This window comes from Oncorhynchus kisutch, linkage group LG27, assembly GCF_002021735.2.
Source record: "Oncorhynchus kisutch isolate 150728-3 linkage group LG27, Okis_V2, whole genome shotgun sequence".
NCBI classification, from domain to species: domain Eukaryota; kingdom Metazoa; phylum Chordata; class Actinopteri; order Salmoniformes; family Salmonidae; genus Oncorhynchus; species Oncorhynchus kisutch.
The window spans coordinates 12,565,029-12,584,032 of record NC_034200.2 but is presented as its reverse complement, the minus strand read 5'-3'; the positions used below and the strand labels follow the sequence as shown (position 1 = coordinate 12,584,032).

General features: G+C 41.5%; 1 protein-coding gene across 3 annotated transcripts; it reads right to left on the bottom strand.

Moving 5' to 3' along the window:
* Positions 1 to 1,460: 1,460 nt before the first annotated feature.
* On the bottom strand, positions 1,461 to 18,667 carry LOC109872173 (outer dense fiber protein 2). 3 transcript variants are annotated; one of them, XM_031806660.1, is made up of 17 exons: positions 18,415 to 18,663; positions 17,694 to 17,822; positions 17,466 to 17,595; positions 17,189 to 17,320; positions 16,881 to 16,955; positions 16,274 to 16,345; positions 13,214 to 13,330; positions 12,648 to 12,833; positions 9,254 to 9,363; positions 8,955 to 9,090; positions 7,506 to 7,616; positions 7,269 to 7,373; positions 5,619 to 5,777; positions 4,899 to 4,999; positions 4,476 to 4,638; positions 3,799 to 3,924; positions 1,461 to 1,863 (listed from the first exon to the last, which is right to left on the bottom strand). In XM_031806660.1, the coding sequence occupies exons 2-17, from the start codon at positions 17,816 to 17,818 to the stop codon at positions 1,684 to 1,686; spliced, it is 2,028 nt and encodes a 675-aa protein (XP_031662520.1). In that variant the 5' UTR covers positions 17,819 to 17,822; positions 18,415 to 18,663; the 3' UTR covers positions 1,461 to 1,683. The 3 variants fall into 3 exon arrangements, with proteins under 3 accessions (XP_031662520.1, XP_031662521.1, XP_031662522.1); XM_031806661.1 differs by having other exon boundaries at positions 17,694 to 17,838; positions 18,415 to 18,634; XM_031806662.1 differs by lacking the exon at positions 5,619 to 5,777 and having other exon boundaries at positions 18,415 to 18,667.
* Positions 18,668 to 19,004: the final 337 nt, after the last annotated feature.

Below are 19,004 nucleotides of genomic sequence, written 5' to 3'. Positions count from 1 at the left end.
GAGACGGAGTCTACAACCCACACAAGTGGCTCAGGTAGTGCAGCTCATCCAGGATGACACATCAATGCGAGCTGTGGCAAGGTTTGCTGTGTCTGTCAGCATAGTGTCCAGAGCATGGAGGCGCTACCAGGAGACAGGCCAGTACATCAGGAGACGTGGAGGAGGCCATAGGAGGGCAACAACCCAGCAGCAGGACCACTACCTCCGCCTTTGTGCAAGGAGGAGCAGGAGGAGCACTGCCAGAGCACTGCCAAATGACCTCCAGCAGGCCACAAATGTGCATGTGTCTGCTCAAACGGTCAGAAACAGACTCCATGAGGGTCGCCAGAGGTAGCCTGACTGCTATTAGGTACCGAGATGAGACCCTCAGACCCCTTGTGAGACCATATGCTGGTGCGGTTGGCCCTGGGTTCCTCCTAATGCAAGACAATGCTCGACCTCATGTGGCTGGAGTGTGTCAGCAGTTCCTGCAAGAGGAAGGCAGTGATGCTATGGACTGGCCCGCCCGTTCTCCAGACCTGAATCCAATTGAGCACATCTGGGACATCATGTCTCGCTCCATCCACCAACGCCACGTTGCACCACAGACTGTCCAGGAGTTGGCGGATGCTTTAGTCCAGGTCTGGGAGGAGATCCCTCAGGAGACCATCCGCCACCTCATCAGGAGCATGCCCAGGCGTTGTAGGGAGGTCATGCAGGCACGTGGAGGCCACACACACTACTGAGCCTCATTTTGACTTGTTTTAAGGACATTACATCAAAGTTGGATCAGCCTGTAGTGTGGTTTTCCACTTTAATTTTGGGTGTGACTCCAAACCCAGACCTCCATGGGTTGATAAATTTGATTTCCATTGATAATTTGTGTGATTCTGTTGTCAGTACATTCAAAAATGTAAAGAAAAAAGTATTTAATAAGAATATTTAATTCATTCAGATCTAGGATGTGTTATTTTAGTGTTCCCTTTATTTTTTTGAGCAGTGTATTTTGATTTGTTTAACACTTTTTTGGTTACTACATGATTCCATATGTGCCATTTCATAATTTTGATGTCTTCCCTATTATTCTACAATGTAGAAAATAGTAAAAGTAATGAAAAACCCTTGAATGAGTAGGTGTGTCCAAACTTTGACTGGTACTATAACCAAGACTGTTGATTCTATATTGGATATCTGGAGATCCTGTGATGAAACCAGGCCTGACAACTGAAGCAACTGTACCTTGTTTTCAGATGTTGGCATTACATCAGATTGTTTCCTCTCCTCCTAATGTTATGCAAAGTGTTGACAGACTACTCCTGAGCAAAACCCTGGATACAGTGAGATCCCAAACAGAACATGAAACTGGCTCTCAGAGGCTCCCACATCCTGCACAGCACGAAGAGTGATACGTTTGTATTAAGACTAGAGAAAAACACATTGGCTGTGGCGGTAATTGGATTCTGTGATGAAAACGGTCTGTACAATATGCCATTATAAACTTTATTGAAATTCTATTTATAAATGGACAAAAAAAGTATTAGCTGATCTATATAAACATTTACATGGACTTTATCAAACATAAAATGTATATGTGCCGATTCATTGTTTCTCAAACACATTATTCTTAAATAATGCTCATATATTGTACATGATTGAACCAACAATACACATTACACACCACAAACACACATACCGGAGTAATCATCATTTTAAAAAGTAGGATGATCCAAAACTAGACGGTGCCTGTGGTAGTCCCTCGTCAAACATGGTGGCGTAAGAGTTTTTGAGGAAGTCTACGTAGTTCTGAATGCTCTGTTTGTGGCTTTTTGACTGGTCCAGGCTGAGCTGCAGGTCCTTTAGACGCACCTCAAATTGCTTCTCAGCCTGCAGAGCAACACAACCAATCAATCTCTTTATTGTCCAAATTTGGACATTTGTAGTGCAGTCAAGGTAAAAACAACAAGCTCAGAAAATATGCTCATACACATAGGACAATAAGGCTTTACGCTCAAACTCAAAACAACACTTATCAACACTTAACATGATTTCATTCACCAAGGAATCAATCCATTAACCTGACAAATGTACAGTATGTACTACTATGCTTTAAAATAGAAAAATGGTCTGATTCATTGCGTATTGTATGGCATCAAAAAGTAATGTACTGTGTTCTCATTAGCTTTGAGGGATATGGGGGAAAATGTCACACGGTTTGCAGTAGGCTATCGTAGCTACAATATCCCCCATCTACACACAATACCCTATAAATGACAAAGTGAAAGCATGTTTTTAGAGATTTTAGCAAATGTATTCAAAAATGAAAATCTCATTTACATAAGTATTCACACCCCTGAGTCAATACTTGTAATTCTTCGAGCTCTGTCAAATTGGTTGTTGATCATTGCTAGAGAACCTTTTTCAGGTTTTGCCATAGATTTTCAAGTAGATTTAAGTAAAAACTGTAACTCGGGCACTCAGGAACATTCACTGTCTCCTTGGTAAGCAACACCTTTGTAGATTTGGCCTTGTGTTTTAGGTTATTGTCCTGCTGAAATGTGAATTCACCTCCCAGTGTCTGGTGGAAAGCAGACAAACAGGTTTTTGCCTGTGCTTAGCTCCATTCCTTTTCTTTTTATCCTGAAAAACTCCCCAGCCCTTAATGATAACAATAACATGATGCAGCCACCACTATGCTTGAAAATATGGAGTGGTACTCAGTAATGTGTTATGTTTGGGGCAAATCCATCACAACACTTTGTGTTCAGGACAAAAAGTGTATTGCTTTGCCACATCATTTTTTGCAGTATTACTTTAATGCCTTGTTGCAAACAGGATACATTTTTTGGAATATTTTTATTCTGTACATGCTTCCTTCTTTTCACCCTGTCAATTAGGTTAATATTGTGGAGTAACTGCAATGTTGTTGATCCATCCTCACTTTTCCCCTATCACAGCCATTAAACTCTAAATGTTTTTAAAAATTGCCTCATGGTGAAATCACTGAGCGGTTTCCTTCCTCTTTGGCAACTGAATTAGGAAGGAAGCCTGTATCTTTATAGTGGGGGCGGCAGGGTAGCCTAGTGGTGAGAGCGTTGGACTAGTAAACGGAAGGTTGCAAGTTCAAACCCCCGAGCTGACAAGGTACAAATCTGTCATTCTGCCCCTGAACCCACTGTTCCTAGGCTGTCATTGAAAATAAGAATTTGTTCTTAACTGACTTGCCTAGTTAAATAAAGGTAAAAAATAATAATAATAAAACTGGGTGTATTGATACACCATCCAAAGTGGAATTAATAACTTCACCATGCTCAAAGGGATATTCAATGTCTGCTTTTAAAAAAAACAATCTATCAATAGGTGCCCTTCTTTGCGAGGCATTGGAAAACCTCCCTGGTCTTTGGTTGAATCTGTGTTTGAGGGACCTTACAGATAATTGTATGTGTGCGTTCCAGAGATGATGTTGTCATTCAAAAATTACATTAAAAACTATTATTACACAGAGTCCATGCAACTTATTATGGGACTTGTAAAGCCCATTTCTACTCCTTAATTTATTTAGGCTTGCCATTAAAAAAAAGAGGTACAATACTTAAACATTGGTTCCACTGTTGACATTTTAGCTTTTCATTTTTTATTACATTTGTCAAAATGTTGAAAAACATAATTCCACTGACAACATGGGGTATTATGTGTAGGCCAGTCACACAAAAATAAACTTAATAGATTTTAAAATCGTCTGTAACGCAACACAATGTGGAAAAAGTCTAGGGATGTGAATTCTTTCTGAAGGCACTGCATGTGATTGTGTCTGGTACTTACTGACTGCTTGCTTTGTTTCATATGTTTCAGCTCATTCTCTCTTCTGCTCTTCTCAGCCTCCAGCTCCAGGATTCTGGTCTGAAGGGAACTTTCTCTGGAGACGGCTTTGTCTTTGACTTTGGAAACCTCGGCATGAGATAAATAAAGATTATGAGATGTGTCAAAAAGAAAACCACACATATCGACAGGAACTCACCCCCTAAAAAACACCATCTTCAATTCGCTTCTGTGCCTTTCCATTCCCCTTCGGGGAACATTGGTTCCACTTAATATGAACCTTTATTCTGAGCATTTGAATTTGCTTCTATGTACACATACACTAGATTTGAATAAAACCATATGCTGAGTGTATGAGAATTACATACTGTCCAAATCCACACATTAAAATATCCTATCCAGGAGCAATCATACAGTTAACTAGGGGTTAAAGTAAAAAAGAATCCCACCACTGAAACTTAGGCCGATCTCAGATCCATTGTCTGGGGCCAGGTTAACCTGCATAATGAACATCATGCTTTTAAGGAAATAGGATCATTTTGTACATGTTTTAAACTTAAAGTTTGACCAATTCCAGTCCTTTTCAATCTAAAAATGTAAAAATAAAAAAATGATGAGGAAAATCTGTCGCAGTGACGGAGAAATGTAAACCCCCCCCCCCCCCCCCCCCCCCCGAGTACCTGTTGCCTGACATCGGCCACTGCTGCCTCCAGTTGTCTGTTGAGAGCCTGGCAGTCTGCTGAGCGCTGTTCTAGCTGCCTGCTGCTGTAGTGTAGCGACTCCTCCTGCCCTGCCAGCCTACGGACCAGCTCCTGGTTCTCCCCATGAAGCTCCTCCATCTGCCTGGAATACATCATCGGCAATGCATAAGGAACCCATTCATAACACATTCATAACCCATACCCAAGTCACAAGATGTACATTAACATTTCAGAATTCACCCAGGGCTGGCTTAAAAACGTATATAAAAAACAATACATCTTCAATGTCGCTAATGTACTTTGACATGAGAAACACAGAGGAATCTAGTTTGAAAACCAAAAAGCAAAAACGGAAGAATGTATTCATTCTTTCAAAAGAAGAGAAAGTAGTAATAACCTTACCTTTGAAGAGCCTCCCATTTTTGCCGTAGCTGTGAGTTGGCCTCGTGGATAGACTCCTTCATGTCCATCGACGACCTCGTCTTCTCCCCCTGTCTCTCCACCTGGACGCACAATAATCATACCTTGGTGGTTAGGCAAAAAAAAAAAAACATGTAGTTGGACTATGACTCAATGATATGACAGGTGCTGAATGTATGTTCATTTGAATAGTCTTGACTAACGGGGACTTGAATGGGGGTTCAAACATATACAGCGCAACACTAAAGAGTTGCACCACGCAATTACTGAAATTTCATTGGCTTATCAAGTCACCAACACAGCACACAACCACTGTACAACGTTGATATGAGGAACATTCAAAAAAAGGGCAAGCGTTGATTGGACAGTGCCGAAACATTTATAGAAACACATTTTCATACAGTTGAAGGTGATCATCACAGCTTTACAAAACACACAAAACTACAAAAGGGGCACATAGGGCTTTCGACCTAACTTTTTTTTTTACTGCAATCTAAGTACATCCAATCACAAACTTCAACACCAACTCAAAGCAGGAACCGAGGGATGCACTAGAATAACATGGAGATGTAATTCTTACAGTATAATGGGAAACCATACATGGGGTTTGACTGACATCTGGTGGTAGATACTGTACTCCACCACCTCAGTGCTTACTTGTCCATCGACAAATGACATTTCGTCATACGGCTATAAGCACACCTTAACCTGCAGTTGTCTAATGGCCTCTGCCTTGTCTGCACATCTCTTCTCCGAGCGCCTCAGGTTGTCCTGGCACTCCGCCAGACTCTGCTCCGCGGTGCCCAGTAACTCGGGGTACTCTTCCAGTTCCCTCACGCGCCCCTCCAGCTCCAGCCTCACCTGGGGTCCCGGGGGAGGGGCGTACAGGCCGGCAAGGCAGGGGAGCAGAGAAATGTTAGTGACTGATTGGCTGCACCCCTCTGAGTAGCTTTCACCGCCTGGACTGGTAACTGAAGCATAGGTAATGTATGCGGAAGCAGGGCATGGCCATTCACCACGGATGTGTTTTTTTTTCCCTCAGAGAGAATATTTTGAAGGCTTTCAGCAAAATGTGGTTTAATCAGAAGCAGCAGTTAAATTCCAGTCCTGTTAAACTGACGTGTCGATAGTTGAACCATAGATTAGGATGCAGACTAGAGAACCCCAGTGATCACTGAATTCTAAAATGACAGCATACGTTGGTTTTTACGCCGAGGATAAATGTGAAGCTGTGCACTTTGAAATGGTTAACAGCACACGCAAAGCCTTTAGGAAGCAATGCGTGGGTACGGGAAAGACCAGAAACAACTACAAATGTTAGTAAACAAATATCAAAACATACAGGATATCACATTCATTTTAATTTTACTGAACCAAGGTAATGTTTGTCTCAAACTATTTCACGCAATTTGATATTCTATTCTGTTGAGTGAGCCCTCTCTTGCTTTAATTATGAACGACACAAACCAATTTAAAGAGATACTTTGGGATTTTTGGCAACGAGGCCCTTTATCTACTTCCCTAGAGTGAGATGCACTTGTAGATACCATTTTTATGTTTCGGTGTCCAGTATGAAGGAAGTTAGAGCTAGTTTTGCGAGAAAATCCTAACTAGCTTTAGCGCAATAACTGGAAGTCTATGGTTATCTACTAGCATGCCAGCTCATTGCCAAAATCCAGAATTATCCCTTTAAGACAAAGCTGCTGCTACTCTCTGTTGATCATATATGCATAGTCACTTTAACTATACATTCATATACATACTAGCTCAATTGGCCCGACCAACCAGTGCCCCCCGCATGTTGGCTAACCGGGCTATCTGCATTGTGTTCCGCCACCCACCAACCGGGCTATCTGCATTGTGTCCCGCCACCCACCAACCGGACTATCTGCATTGTGTTCCGCCACCCACCAACCGGGCTATCTGCATTGTGTTCCGCCACCCACCAACCGGACTATCTGCATTGTGTCCTGCCACCTACCACCCTCCAACCCCTCCTTTACGCTACTGCTACTCTGTTTATCATACATGCATAGTCACTTTAACCATATCTACATGAACATACTACCTCAATCAGCCTGACTAACCGGTGCATGTATGTAGCCTCGCTACTGTTATAGCCTCGATACTATATAAAGCCTCGCTACTGTATATAGCCTTGCTACTGTTATTTTTCACTGTCTTTTTACTGTTGTTTTTATTTTTCTACTTACCTATTGTTCACCTAATACCTTTTTTGCACTGTTGGTTAGAGTCTGTAAGTAAGCTTTTCACTGTAAGGTCTACACCTGTTGTATTCGGCACGCGTGACAAATAAACTTTGATTTGAGTGTAGCCAACAGAAGACTTCACCTTCTTCACTTCCGCATCTCTTCCTTCTCTGGTGTTCTCTGCTTCCCTCAGAAAACCCTCCAACTTCATCTTCAGATCCTCCACCTCCAGTTGAAGCTCTGCCACCTGAGAGATGTGAGGCAATAGGAGGCGAATAAAACAGACAGCTGCTGCCTTACCTTTTAGTCTCTCAATACATTCCTATAGGATTCAGTGGGTATGGGAACTTGGAAGTGTGGTGGGGCGCGGGATCCCTGCCTGACTCTGATACTGTTCTGCTTGGTCTTTCCTCTCCTGTGAGACGGCGCTCTCCTCTTTCAGCGCCGCTTTAGAATGGACCAGCTGCAGCTCCAACTCAACGATGGACGCCTGGAACCGGAGATAAATACACAAATAGAATCCTAAAACATGGTGGGAACAAACCACACACTAATAACCATACATACACTCCCCCTCCATAGGTGTTCGGACAGTGACGCTAACATTTTTTAAATGTGGCTCTGGGCTCCAGCGTTTTAGATTTGAGATCAGGCAACATTTTATTTTGAGGGTATATTCATACAAATCTGTTTGACTGTTTGGAAATGGAAGCACTTTATGTATCTAGTCCCCCCAATTTGAAGAAGTCATAAGTATTTGGACAAATTCCCTCAAAGTGTATTAAAGTGATCAAAAGAGTAGTATTTGGTCCGGCATTCCTGCCACACTGACTACGTCAAGCTTGTGAGACTGTTGTAGTTGTGTTTTAGATCATGTTTTGCCTAATAGGAACTGCACGATGAGTAATTCTTTCTAAGTGAGTAGGTAAGATGTTTCTGAACACATGTAAATTAATCCTGATAATGCCATGATTAGGAAAAATCATGAATGAATCATGAATAATGATGAGTGAGAAGATTACAGAGGATACAACAAAACATGCTAACCGCTCATCATTACCAATAACAGGGAAGGTTAGCATTTTCAGAGGGTATGCTATTTCTACCACTGTAAGCCTTACTACTCGTGATTATCCGCGATTCATTCATGATTATTCATGATCATAGTAGCATACACATTAATGTAGAAGTGTTCAGAAACTATTCTTACTTTCACCATTCACCATTCCTTTTGGGTAAAAATATAACCCGAAACACAACCAAAACAAACTGCAAATGCATGCAACAAGTTTGTAGTCACAAGCTTGAGGTAGTCATTGAGTGCAAGGAATATGGGACCAAATACCAAACTTTTTACCACTTTAATACACTATATGTGAATTTGGCCAAATGGGTGGACTAGACATATAAAGTGTTTTCATTTCTAAACGGTAAAACCCTCAAATAAAAAAAGGTGAGATTCTGTACTGTCGCCTCATATGAAACATTTGACCTCAAATCCAAAATGCTGGAGTATAGAGCCAAATGTAAAATGTTAGTGTGACTCTCCAAATACATATAGAGGGGAGTGTAGAAACATATCATCCTGTATTAAGGTGGGAAGACGTTTTACATGTTAGAATAAACAGAAAAGGTACACAAATTAAAAAGCAGTAGGGCTAGGTTTGTTATCTAAGCAATTAGATGTAATAGTTTACAAAATGTGTTTATAGATGTGGTAGTTTAGATAATTTGGGGCTAATCCATGGCTCAAGGTGAAGTAAATCAATAGTTTTTGGTTGGTGCATACACAACTTAAAAGGTCTATATTGGTGTTTAATTGTCCTACCTTGAGGGTTGCGTTCTCAAGGCCAATGTCTCCGTTTTCAGCGTAGAGTTTTTCCACTTTTAGCACTAAGACCTCGTTAGCAGCAGTGAATTCGTCACTCTCCTTCTGTAGCTTCGCAGTAATGTCGGCTATTTGGCTGTAATGAAACATCAATAAGCAATTGCCACTTGCCCACTTCTACTTTCTGCGAGGAGAGAAAAGCTTTGCAAATGAAAAGAACAACATTGATTGCCTCAAAGACCTGGATTAACAATATGCCAGGCTTTTTTGTGTCCAGGTCAAAATGAGAAACGACATACCCTTTCAGCAGTCCTATCTGTGCATCAAGCAGAATTCTCGCGTTTGTCTTCTGCTCCTGTTGTCTCCTCCACGTGTCCCTCTCTGAACAAGCCTCCGCCAGCTGAACATCCTACATGTCATCATGCCACATAACATAAAATCAGTTTACTGTCACTGGCAAGGAACAACGGAATACCTGGGTCGCGTTCAGTAGGGAACACCGTAGCAAAAGTTTTAAAAAAGACATCCATCTTCATTTTAAGTATGGAACCGTTAGACGAAAATACAATGAGTGCACAAAACATTAGGAACTCACTCGGCTCTTTCTATGACAGACTGCCCAAGTGAATGCTATGATAACTTAATGTCTCCTGTTAAATTCACTTCAAATCAGTGTAGATGAAGGGGAGGACAGGTTAAAGAAGGAGTTTTAAGCCTTGAGACAATTGAGACATGGATTGTGTATGTGTGCCAATCAGAGGGTGAATGGTCAAGACAAAATATTTCAGTGCTTTTGAATGGGGTATCGTAGCAGTTGCCAGACGCACCGGTTTGAGTGTGTCAAGAACTACAACAGTGCTGGGTTTTTCATGCTCAACAGTTTCCCTTGTATATCAAGAATGGTCCACCACCGAAAGGACATCCAGCCAACTTAACAACTGTGGGAAGCATTGGAGTCAACATGGGCCAGCATCCTTGTGGAACGCTTTTGATACCTTATAGAGTCCATGCCCCGACGAATTGAGGCCGTTTTGAGGACAAAAGGGGGTGCAACTCAATATCTGGAAGGTGTTCCTGATGTTTTGTACACTCAGTGTATAACAAACAATCAGAAAATACAACGTCTACACATCGATCAGGAAGAACACAACCTAGCAATATATGCAGACGATGCGATTCTCTACTGAGCAAACCTACCAGTCAGTTCCCACCACTATGGATGAAGCACAACAAGTGTCGTATCTCAGTACAGACTAAATACAGTGAAATCAGACAGAATGACGGTAGGTCAACCAATATCCTAAGACATCAAAACAAAGTTTAAACTTAAATGGGATCAAAACACACTCAAATACCAAGATCTGATGAAACTGCATCAGTATAAGTTAGGAACAATGGAAATTCAGCATAAACAGGACCTACAAAAGATGGAAATTAGTACCTTTAACAAGAACAGGAAGAATGGAAAACGATTCAAATGAACGTTCTCCCAAGAAGTGTGTATTCCTGTTCCAGAATCAACCAATAACTATTACTCCAAATACTTTTAAAAAGGTGGGACACATTCCTGAGGAAATTCATCTGGGGAGCAAGAAAAGCCTGTGTCAAACTTAAAACAATCAAACATAAAACAAGCCCAGGCCGACCAACTAAAATCCATTATTGTATGGATGAACCCAGCATCAACCGCTACATGGAGACAGACGGATAATCAAACTGTGCCAGCGGAGAAAAAGTTGTGAGTGGCAGTGCAGAGGAGCGTCGGGGGGGTGAATTCAGATGGAGCCCGTAGAAAGTTTATACCCAAAAGTATTATTTTCGGATATAAAGACAATGCTGTATCAACAAACAAAAAACTTCATTTCTCAGAACAAGAATAGACTGACACGTTTCAGAAATAAAGTTCTAAAGAAGGCCAGGTTTATTGCTTCTTTAAGCAGGACAACCGTTTTCAGCTGTGCTAACATAATTGCAAAAGGGTTTTCTAATGATCAATTAGCCTTTTAAAATGATCAACTTGGATTAGCTAACACAACATGCCATTGGGACACAGGAGTGATGATTGCTGATAATGGGCCTCTGTACGCCTATGTAGATATTCATAATTTTGTTAAATTAGCCGTTTCCAGCTACAATAGTCACTTACAACATTAACAAAGTCTACACTGTATTTCTGCTCAATTTTATGTTATTTTAATGGACAAAAAAACAAAACGTGCTTTTATTTCAAAAACAAGGATATTTCTAAGTGACACCAAACTTTTGAACGGTAGTGTACGCAAATGCCAACAAAATAAGTGTTTGGTCAGTGTGTGTGTGTGTGTGTGTGTCTCAACTATTTAACTGTACTATAATACTTAAAAAGGCATTTCAAAAAAATTATGAATCGGTATTGGGTTTTTTGGCAAGGAAAAAAATTGGATATTAGTATCAGGCAAAAATTTCATATCGGTGCATCCCTAATTCAATCAATTTTAGAATAAGGCTGTAACGTAACAAAATGTGGAAAACGTCAAGGGGTCTGAAAACATTCCGAAGGCACTGTACATCCTTTAAATCGATATACAGCAAAGATATCTAAGAAAGTAAATGCCAAGAATGTGCTGGGGCACAGAATTATCGGAGAAGAAACAAAAGATGAGAACATTATAGTGAAAACCAATTGGTTAGACGAGCTGCAAATAGTAACAACCGCAGAGGAATGGGAGGACATATCTAGAAGAACAAGTCCAAGACAACTCTCTACTCTGTAGGGAATACTCTTGGAAAATTCAGTCAAGATGTTTCATAACTCCTATAATACAACAATACAACTGTGACATCACACCAAATTGCTGGCGTAACTGCGGGGAGAGCAGGGCTAATCACATCCACATACTATATTCCTGCACAGTCCTCAATCATTTCTGGACCGAAGTATATAAAGTACTGGATGATACGCTTGAACACTCACGTTCTCTAAATCCAGAACACATGTTCCTTGGGAGAACCCCTCATACACTGGTCCTCCAAAATGATAAGTACCTTTTCAGAATTCTGAGAATAACAGCACTTAAACAGATGACTAGAAACTGTCTTAAACCCCTGGCACCACAAATAAGCAATCGGAAAGAAACAATTAATGAAATCTACAGTATGGTAAATGAGAACTCATAGAATAAGAAACCAAATAACTCTGAGATACGATGGGAAAAAGTATAGAAAACGGACATTATATTGTCAAATATTTATAGGCCCTAACAGGAGATAAAATTGACATGTTTGAAACAGATGGGTGTTTGTGGACACGTGTGTGTGTGTGTGTGTCGGTGGATGTGTGTGTGAATGGGTGCATGTATGCGACCGTAGAAGTGCAGATGTGTGTATGCATGTGTGGGTGCGTGTCCGTGTACCATTATATTGTTTTATGAAATGCTGACTGTTGGCGTGTTGAGGTTAATTATTTCCTTTTCATGTTGGGGGGGGGGGGGGGGGGGGGGGTGTAAATGTGTATATCTCTTGTTGGGATTCTAATGTGATCTAAAACCAATAAATAAAAAGTATTACAAAAATACAACTAAAAAAGCTGTGGTGTTATTGGACAAGTACATGTAGTATCTCCTGGTTTCAAAACATGTTCTCCAGCCTGAACAAAACCCTGGGGAAGAGAAAATGATGACCACCAAACTGACTCCCAACATTACCCATACATACCTTCTCCCTCAGCTGAGTGTAACATTTATCCACGGCAGCTTCGAACCTCTCGGCCCTCTGTTTCTGGGCACGGGTGGCCTTCTTCAGGCCCTCTTTCTCCTGTTCTGCCTTCTCAGACACACTAGAGATCTCCACCCTCAGACCATCTATCTCTAGCTTCTGCTCAGTCAGCTGCCTCTCCAAACCCTGGGAGAAAGAAAGACAGGGAACAAACACGGACTGTTTAAGTTTTCAACATGTCTAAATAATTATCTCTAGCCTGGTGAAAACAAGATAGGATTTCACTCATGGACGACGTCCGTCTTGAATGGGTTGTAGAAGACTATTGCCCACTATTCTTTGTGAAACAGAAATGTCTACTTTTTGCTGTCTTTCTTCCCAACGGTCCCAGACATCACACACACAGGCTGCAAGCATAATATTGACTGCAAACTACCTCCTTTACTTTACCGGTGTCTTATTCTACAGACAGAATGGTTAAGGCTTAGAAATACACCTTTCCCAACTCAGACAATGTAGTGATTGATTGACTGACTAATAGACTGATGCCTGAACTTGTGTGTTACCCGGAGCTGCACGGTGAGACGGTTGTTGTCGGCCTCTTTGCTGTGTAACTGGCCCTGTAGGTGAGCACGTGTGGTCTCCACAGACTTGGTGGCATGGACCGCATTCTCGGTGTTCTCCTGTGGAGCATCAAAGCAGAAAGAGCTGGTGTGAGGGCACTGCTTTCGAACAGTTTGATTTATTCCTTTGTCAATGTGTTTTATCGTTGTACAAAATGTTGTCACATCCAAAATGATTGGCACACTTGATGAAGATGAGCAAAAAACACTGTATAAAATAAATACAAATACTGAGATACTACACTGCTCCAAAAAATAAAGGGAACACTTAAACAACACAATGTAACTCCAAGTCAATCACACTTCTGTGAAATCAAACTGTCCACTTAGGAAGCAACACTGATTGCCAATAAATTTAAAATGCTGTTGTGCAAATGGAATAGACAACAGGTGGAAATTATAGCAATTAGCAAGACACCCACAATAAAGGAGTGGTTCTGCAGGTGGTGACCACAGACCACTTCTCAGTTCCTATGCTTCCTGGCTGATGTTTTGGTCACTTTTGAATGCTGGCGGTGCTTTCACTCTAGTGGTAGCATGAGACGGAGTCTACAACCCACACAAGTGGCTCAGGTAGTGCAGCTCATCCAGGATGGCACATCAATGCGAGCTGTGGCAAGAAGGTTTGCTGTGTCTGTCAGCGTAGTGTCCAGAGCATGGAGGCACTACCAGGAGACAGGCCAGTACATCAGGAGATGTGGAGGAGGCCGTAGGAGGGCAACAACCCAGCAGCAGGACCGCTACCTCTGCCTTTGTGCAAGGAGGAGCAATGCCAGAGCCCTGCAAAATGACCTCCAGCAGGCCACAAATGTGCATGTGTCTGCTCAAACGGTCAGAAACAGACTCCATGAGGGTGGTATGAGGGCCCGACGTCCACAGGTGGGGGTTGTGCTAACAGCCCAACACCGTGCAGGACGTTTGACATTTGCCAGAGAACACCAAGATTGGCAAATTCACCACTGGCGCCCTGTGCTCTTCACAGATGAAAGCAGGTTCACACTGAGCACATGTGACAGACGTGACAGAGTCTGGAGACGCCGTGGAGAACGTTCTGCTGCCTGCAACATCCTCCAGCATGACCGGTTTGGCGGTGGGTCAGTCATGGTGTGGGGTGGCATTTCTTTGGGGGGCCGCACAGCCCTCCATGTGCTCGCCAGAGGTAGCCTGACTGTCATTAGGTACCGAGATGAGATCCTCAGACCCCTTGTGAGACCATATGCTGGTGCGGTTGGCCCTGGGTTCCTCCATATTGCAAGACAATGCTAGACCTCATGTGGCTGGAGTGTGTCAGCAGTTCCTGCAAGAGGAAGGCATTGATGCTATGGACTGGCCTGCCCGTTCCCCAGACCTGAATCCAATTGAGCACATCTGGGACATCATGTCTCGCTCCATCCACCAACGCCACGTTGCACCACAGACTGTCCAGGAGTTGGCAGATGCTTTAGTCCAGGTCTGGGAGGAGATCCCTCAGGAGACCATCTGCCACCTCATCAGGAGCATGCCCAGGCGTTGTAGGGAGGTCATACACACTACTGAGCCTAATTTTGACTTGTTTTAAGGACATTACATCAAAGTTGGATCAGCCTGTAGTGTGGTTTCCACTTTAATTTTGAGTGTGACTCCAAATCCAGACCTCCATGGGTTGATAAATTTGATTTCCATTGATACTTTGTGTGATTTTGTTGTCAGGACATTCAACTATGTAAAGAAAAAAGTATTTAATAAGAATATTTCATTCATTCAGATCTAGGATGTGTTATTTTAGTGTTCCCTTATTTTTTTGAGCAGTGTATATTTTGTAGGCTCAAACAACATTTTTATAATATTATTTTACATGAATAGAATTGCTTGCAAGGATAAGGGTGGTTGGCCTTTTTCTATAATGTCTTATGATATTGAAGTACACATTGGGTAGGGATCTTAGACCAACCATTCCGTCATATAGAATCTTTCCAGTTCCTCGATATCCTTCATTCTGCGCTTATGCACAGCCTTCAATTTAAACCACAGGTTTCCAATGAAAATGACCATTGCAAAATGTTGATTTTCTGGTAAGAGAGGCAACCAGGTGTTCTGCTAAAATGAGTTCATGATGCCGTTGACAAGGGCCCCAGAACCATTGGAAGCAAAACAGCACCATAACATCAAAGATCCACCACCATATCCTGCAGAAGATATGAGGTTATTTTCTGCATATGCATCCTTCTTTAGAGGCCAAACCCACCACCGGTGTGAAAGTCCAAAGAGCTTGATTTTCGTCTGACCATAACACTGGTTCCAATCCAAGTGCCAATGACGTTTAGCAAACTCCAGGCATTGACATTGGTTGGTTTCTCTCAGTGAAGGCTCTTTTTATGGCAACCCTTCCAGACTATTGGCATGGAGGTGGTGTCTAATTGTAGATTTGGAGACTTTGTGACTCCACATTGCGTTCTGTAATTCTCCAATACTGGCCCTTGGACTTCTTTTGCCTCCCAAACCATCTTCCCCACTGTGCGTGGGGACAAGATGCACTTGGGTCCTCTAGAAGCCAAATTTACCACTGGAACAATGGTTTTAAACTTCTTAATTGTTGCCCTAATAGTGATATATTTGTTTTTTCAGTCATTTTTTTGTACCTATTGCCTGATTTATGAAAGTCAACAATCTTTTTCTCTTTTCATTTGAGTGCTTTGCCTTTCCCCTTGGTGATGGATGACAAATGGATTTCACATGCGTGTTACCTCATTTTTATACCCCAGTGAAACAGGAAGTCATGAAAGGCCACAATACAGTTCCTTAAACTGAGATTGACTTAAAAAGTAGAATGTTAATAAATATGATAATAATTTATTTTTTTGTATTGCAATTGTATAAAATAATATAATTTCCCAATTTTTTGGAGCATAAAATATAGCTTGGTATTATTTATTTTATACAGTAATTTTTTGCTAATCTTTATCAAGGGTGCCAATTATTTCAGATGTGACTGTATTTCATGTGAAATTAAAGGCCAAAACTCACCATTTCTTTCTGCCGCAAACCCATCAGTTCATCCACCATTTTGTCTTTATCATTCAAATTTCTTTTCAAATGCTGGTGGAAACAAAAGAACAAAAACTTTGATCTTACTCACAGTAAAACAGTAAAATGACATATGTGTATAGTGAACAGGAGCAGATGCTTTTCTATCCCAAGTGTCTTACAAAGTTAGCACACAAGTTCAGTACATGTGGCCCATGCAGGATTGAATCAAATCCCCAACCTTAATCTAGCTAGCACCATGTTTCAACCCATTGAGCCATCTGAACTACTGCACTGAATTACCCTACCCTCTAGTCGGCAGGTAGCACAGCAGTCAAGAGCGTTGGGCCAGTAACCGAAAGGTTGCTGGTTAGAATCCCCAAGCCGACTAGGTGAAAAATCTGTCCTTGAGCAAGGCACTTAACCCTAATTGCTCCTGTAAATCACTCTGGATAAGTGTGTCTGCTAAATGACTAAAATGTATAACATGTTGGCAGACCATATACAATTTTCAGCCTTGGCACCGCTATGTTCATTTTTCAGTGTTTAAATACAGGTCTGGAGTGTCTGAAGTTCTTTTTTTTTTTTCAAATGAGGAGCAATTTACCAGATTATCACACTCAGCCTGCGTAAGCTTCTTTAGTAAGAGATCAATGTGTTTGTCTGTCTCCATTCGAGATGCCTAATAAAAAAGGAGACAAAAAGAGGTAGTCAAATCATGTTATTTCACGCAACAGTTAAAAAGACAAAGTTGCAGTTGACTTTAGTCCACAAGTACAGTTTAATGCATTATGTTGCAGTTATAATGCATTGTAAAAATTGTCATAAGCATGACCCCCTTATAAATTGCAACCTGACAGGCCTCCAAAGTAGTAGTCATTAGCCATCAGATTAGAACTGGTTGATAAGACCAACCTCTGCATCCTGCAGGTCTTGGAGTTGCTGTCGAACAGACTTGTTTATCCGTTTAAAAACCTCCAACTTCTCCAGCAGAAGGCCTCTCTGCCTTGACATCCGCCGGTTATCAGAGGCAGAGTGTCTTGAGTCCTTTATAATAGAAGGATGAATTACATTTGACTTTGGACACATTAACAAGTTGTTAGTGAATTGAACATTTTGATATCAGGTTGTGCATCTCAAAATAAAGACAGGTACACTGTAAGCACATCAAGTACAAAGGACTTCACATTACGGCAAAATCATCCTCCAGGATCTCCTTGAACGACATGAGCTGTACGGCTGCAGAGTTGGCCGCTGCTTCTGCATCCATCAATGTTTTCATCAGGGGACTTTTGCCACCGGTGGCTCCATAGTCTCCATAACTAAGTATAACGACAAAAGAGAGCGGATTAGAAATCAGTTGGATCCACACTGAATGCTGTTCGTGGGCTAGTGTGTGTATGTGTCTCATGGACCTCACCAGTTACTCTCCATCTCTGGGGTTTTGGTGTAAACACTGCTGCGTATCCTGCTCCCTCTCCCAGGCTCTGAGAAGCAGTCTAGATCGTCATCTAGAGAGTCCTGGAAGGGATCCTCAGAAGACATGGCTCTGGTGGATCAGAGGACTGGCTATATGGTTAGGCTTACATGACTGCTTGCCTATAATAATCCCATTCTCATGTTCTAGTAAAATACACTAGACAACTATAATGACAAGGAAATTATGAAAAATATTGGTGCATAGACAGCATACGATATGATAGACAGTCAACAATATAATGCACGTATAGCTACAGTATAATTTTATTTAACTAACCGGTCCAAGACAACATTTAACTGTTCCATTTCATCTCAATCAATGACTAGCTATTTCCTTTAATATTATGTATTGTCAGGCTACAAACAGTGCGTACTCTTTTTACCATTAGCTTCTAGCTGAGCTGATCCATTCTGACCTTGATTTCAGAGTTAAAGAACAGTAGCTAGCTAACATTAGCAACACAACCTTTGGTATCTACAGTATGCTAGCAAGCTGAACAGAACAAGTTCAAGTTAGCTACTGTACCTAGCTAATTTGGCCAGTTAGTTAGAATTGCGAAGATGGAAAGCAAATTTAAACCGAAGACACATATCCTACGATCAATACGTATCTAGCTAGATTGGTATGGTGAGATTTCGAATGAAATGTTGTTGTTTTTTACCTTCATTCACTACCGTGCCTTTTGTTTTGTGCTACTGCTATTCAACAGTTGATGCTCTCTGTAGAAAACGGTTGTCACGAGTTACCACAGCCACAAAGTTGCTAAATCGTACAATTTTATGAAAATAAAAATGAGCTTTTTGGTCTTAATTAAAGTTAGGGTTAGGCATACAGTTAGCAGTGTGGTTAAGGTTAGGTTTAAAATCTGATTTTAATAAAATACATTGTAGAAATAGGCGGAGTTTATGACTTTCTGTTTGTGGTAATTAGTGACGACCGTAGGAAACGAATGGCGTTCGTTGCATCCATTGGTTGATTTGAGTCCCGCCTATTTGTTCTGCGATTTGTGATTGGCTAAGGCATTGGACGTATGGACCTAACGTAAACAAACCCAACTAGACTAGAGCGTGATTGTTGTTAGCAAACCAAATGAACGTTGGAGGTTGATTTAATCCATCCACATGGATTTTCTGTGTTAAAATATTTGGAGTCAAACCGAATGAATGCTGCACGGGATTCAAATCTGGTACCAAAGACAGTTTGAGTACACTGTGCTAGTACAGTGAAGTCAAGTGGCATCCAAGTTTGGAG